Source organism: Octopus bimaculoides, chromosome 7 (genome assembly GCF_001194135.2).
Source record: "Octopus bimaculoides isolate UCB-OBI-ISO-001 chromosome 7, ASM119413v2, whole genome shotgun sequence".
Taxonomy (NCBI): domain Eukaryota; kingdom Metazoa; phylum Mollusca; class Cephalopoda; order Octopoda; family Octopodidae; genus Octopus; species Octopus bimaculoides.
The window spans coordinates 57097447-57102161 of NC_068987.1; the positions used below are offsets into that span (position 1 = coordinate 57097447).

Genomic DNA, 4715 nt, shown 5'->3' on the forward strand with positions numbered 1-4715 from the left:
TATATGGGGAACAGGTTTTCTTTCATGCATCTTTCATTTAATGCACGTCAATGTTTAAATTTACTTTATGGTTTTCATATATTCTTACTAGCTTAGCTTCTAACTGTTGGTTTATAACAATAAAGTTTCTAAATCCATATCCGACGCGTCCAAATATTCATTTTTATTTTCAATGATTAAATATATTTGGCGTTTGTATTGTTTCTTATATAATGGTTGGATTAGTAGCGTATGTGCATGTCTTTCAGTTAGTTCCAGTCCCAGCTCCTGCCACCACAACCACAAGGACGACTACGATGACCACCACCACTGTACAACTGGTGTTGGCTTGTTTATGTCACCGTAACTAAGCAGTTCGGCAAAGAAGACTTATAAAATAAGTTCTGAAGTCTATTTGTTCTACTTAAGCCTTGAGTGAAACAAGTAAACGAGAATAAAAGTGACTGTGCTGATGTAAAATTATATCACCTTAACTCTGATCTGGATGCGCGTAACAATAATTTACGATTTGTGTAGCTCGTTTCATTTAACATATTCCGCCCATTAAATGCATGCAATGCTCTTCATATTTATTGTATTTATTTTGTGTTAATATAAAAACTACACTTTATTTTCATATGGACAATATTTGCTCTAACGTGTCTAAAATATGGAAGCAATGTAAAAAATAAATAATTCTCTAAGCAACGTGTCAAACAAAAACGTCACTTCCTATCACGCATTAGCAACTGAATCAATGAGTCTCCATGTGGTCATTTCATGTTAGAAATGGCAGCCAAATCTCTCATCCATATCACACCCTACTGTATTAAAGAAATATTCTAGCAGTGACCATGCCGTTTTGATGTCGGTACAGAGGATTGTATTATGTAATATCTTCTTGTAATCTAATACATTATTTTTTTAAAAAAGAAAACGTGGTAAGATTTCAAGGAGATTTGGCTGTTATTTCTAGCAAGCAGAAACGAAGTCGCAGAGATACCTTTGTTTTATCTGCTAAAAATAGCAGCTTTAAAATCACAATTAAATGAATTAGAGAACGAAGGACTCATTATATAATGTCGGTTAATGTAGTATGCCTGGAAAAAGACAGGATGATAATGGCTGGAACGGAAAGCAGGCTTTAGTTTATTTTGACCTCTCAGTCAAACCCTTCTTAATCAGGGTGGAAGTAAATTAAAAATCCACAACAGAAAGTAAGAGAGATAAAAAAAAACAACAAACAATGGATAAGTAAATAGATAAATAAGTAGATATATGATTAAATAAAAAAAAACAAAACAATTAAATAAATAATAACAACACGAAATAAGTACTACTGATAAAGTCAAGGAAAAATACTAGAGAAGAAAAGGATTGTCTGCATAATTAATAGACACGCCACTGAAAACATTTTCTCTTCCCTCTTCTGCAAATTAAAAAATTTCTTCTATACTTATATCTGAAAAGAACATCTGGAAAATTATTTCCCAAAATTCCATTCTACCTCTGTGATACAGTATTATAAATAAAAGAAATAAGTAAATCAATAACAAAATAGCAAGCACTGATCACTATATAAATTTGCTGCTGAAGCCAACCGGCAGCAGATTCAGCAACAGCAGAATCAGAAGCAACTACTTTTACCCTGAGGATTATTCTTACCTATCTCGATATTATAACGTATCGTGTTGTGGTGTTTGTCAGCCGGTAAAACGTCAAACATTATCGCACCATGTCTGCCAAGCTTTTGAAAGTTAAATCTCCCAATGTCAAATATACAGATGAATATATTGAAGCAGAATATGATTATTCGACCACAAAAGTTACTGATGATGGGGATTTTCTCATCGCCGAACCAGTACGTGTCAAAAAAACGAATTTAACAAATTTTATCACCTGATGTTCATTAATACTTTTATTAGAGTGTATATATTAAATGTGTATAAATAACATGCATGTACATTTCCATATAAATAAATACGTATATGTACATACAAACGGCACACATGTTCATATTTGCTTATATAGATCTATATCTATATACATATATGTATGTATGTGTATATATAGACGCACGCATATAGCTGTTTCCAATTTATTATTTTCATAAAGCAATGAATATAAATGAAGATAGTGCCTAAATCAACATTAAATTCCATATTTCTATCGTTACATGCATCATTTTATGTTTGTGCATGTAATATATTTGTGTATATATTAACGCGTGTGTGTGCGCGCGCGCATGTATGTGTATGTATATAATTCTCCGTTGAAATTCAGAATATATCTGATATCACCTTGTATTCATTGTTGTTCATTTGTTTTCTGTTTGCTTTTTCTTTTTCAATTTTCTCTTCAGGTAACAACTAAATACACTTTTCGAACCGAGAGGAAAGTTCCTCGTCTTGGTGTGATGCTGGTGGGCATCGGAGGCAACAATGGTTCCACCTTGGCGGCAACGTTGATAGCAAATAAATGCGGGATGAAATGGCCAACTAAGAAAGGGATACAAGAAGCCAACTTTTATGGATCAATCACCCAATCTAGTACAGTATGTCTGGGGAACAGTCCTAGAGGAGAAGAAGTTTTTGTACCTTTAAATTATCTACTACCCATGGTAAAACCCGAGAATATCATTTTGGATGGTGAGTGCCTTAGCGCTGCTTTGATGTCTGTTCTAACCACACTTCGATTAGTGATCGGCTTTGTTTAGCTGGTTTGTATTTTGTCTAGAAATGGAGATTTTAAATTGAGTTATTCTTGAATTGTTTACATTCTTCACTTTCGGAACTGCTATTCATTTTCTTCTGGTACACTGATTCCAAGTTTCTGGAATTTTCTATCGTACATTGATTGATCAGTCTCTCAGTCAGTCAGAATATTTTCTTTTTTATTCGGAAAATATCCATGCATATCATATCTTTTCTCTTTCTAGATTATGGTTTAAATTGTTACATATCTAAGAATTTATTTATTCTCGTTCTATTATCAGATTCCAGACAATTTCCTAAGAATTAATAGCATACCTACCGATGTGTGCTGCCTCCAAATATCGGAATTAGTTGTGAAAATTTGTTTTGGAGTTTCGGAGTTTCGGAAAATTCATGCACTACCACTTCGTTTCCTCGTAACTTGCTGAAAATTTAAAAAAATTCTTTCTTGAAATTTTCAGCTAATACATTTCGGATAATGTAGATTAGGATTATCTCAGAATTTGATGTTGTAAAAGAAATTGTAGGATCGGATAATTCATACACCTTAATTTTGTTTTCTCATAAATTTTGATGAATTATGATCCTCCCCAACAAAATTTTTTCACATCAAATTCCAATTTAATCATAATCCACATCTGAAACGTATCTATGTTTCTTTTATTGTTTCAGTCATTGGACTGCGGCCATGCTGGGGCATTACCTCGAAGAATTTTGGTCGAACGAATCGACCCCAGTATTTTCTTTTTAAGCCTGGTACTTATTCTCTCCGTTCTCTTTTCCCGAATCACTAATGTTACGGGAACGTGGGCACAACGACACTGGTTGTCAAGCGGTTTTCCTCTATCAAATCCACTCACAAGGCTTTGGCTGACAACCCGAGACAATAGTAGAAGACACTTGCACAAAATGTCACGCAGTGGGACTGAACCCGGAACCGCGTAGGTCGGAAGTAAACTCCTTACCACATAACCACGCCTGCGACTATTGTAGAAAAATTCAATAAAAGAATATCCGTTTTTCAGACTTAAAAGAAAAGAAAAATGTCGAGAGGTGGGAATTATGCGAAACGTCATCCCTCCCTCCAATTTTCTTTTTCACACCAAATTCCGACATAATCGTTATTACTTGTAGAAAATTTTATTAAAAACAATATGCATTTTTCATAAAGTTTTGAAGTGACGAAGTCGTGGGTGGGCACACATCTGTAGTTTTATCGAATTGTTCTTCGTTAACCCTTTGCACTCTGGAATTTTCCATTTCTTCTAATCACGGTTTTAGGGATATATGAAGCATTTTCTAGAATGAATTGTTATTGTTTTTATTATTTTGACTGGGTTTTAGGCTTCTATCTGACTATTTTGATATTTTGCATTTCTCTTTGGTTTTCTTGACTTGGTTGTGAGATTATGAAGTTCCAAAGACCCTGCGCATGGCCTTTGCTGGTCCTTTCCTGATACCTTTTAGAATTCAAAGCATTTCTTTATTTTGTGTAAGATTTTCGGTAAGCTTTTTTTTTTTAGTTTACTCTTACTCTCTCTCTTTTAGTTGTTTCAGTCATTTGACTGCGGCCATGCTGGAGCACTGCCTTTAGTCGAGCAAATCGACCCCAGGACTTATTCTTTGTAAGCCTAGTACTTATTCTATCGGTCCCTTTTACCGAACCGCTAAGGTACGGGGACGTAAACATACCAGCATCGGTTGTCAAGCGATGTTGGGGGGACAAACACACATATATATATATATATTCGACGGGCTTCTTTCAGTTTCCATCTACCAAATCCACTCACAAGGCTTTGGTCAGCCTGAGGCTACAGTAAAAGACACTTGCCCAAGCTGCCACGCAGTGGGACTGAATCCAGAACCATGTGGTTGGTAAGCAAGCTACTTACCACACAGCCACTCCTGCACCTAGTTTGCATAGAATTTTTACAGGTATTTTCTACAAGCCACCAAGGGAGTCTATGCAGTTGCTGGATCTGCTAGAAATACCAGCCAAGTCTCCCTCAAATCAAACCATAC

The 4715-nt window shown here is 35.2% G+C and overlaps 1 protein-coding gene across 1 annotated transcript in view; it reads left to right on the forward strand.

Annotated features, from left to right (window-relative positions):
* The first annotated feature begins 1514 nt into the window (after positions 1 to 1514).
* The window catches only part of LOC106872911 (inositol-3-phosphate synthase 1-B), a 31828-nt gene continuing 28627 nt past the window's right edge, over positions 1515 to 4715 (forward strand). Inside the window, exons 1-2 of the mRNA XM_052969425.1 lie at positions 1515 to 1840; positions 2342 to 2627. Coding sequence (XP_052825385.1) covers positions 1715 to 1840; positions 2342 to 2627 — 412 coding nt within the window. The 5' untranslated portion in view covers positions 1515 to 1714. The remainder of the gene's footprint in view (positions 1841 to 2341; positions 2628 to 4715) is intronic.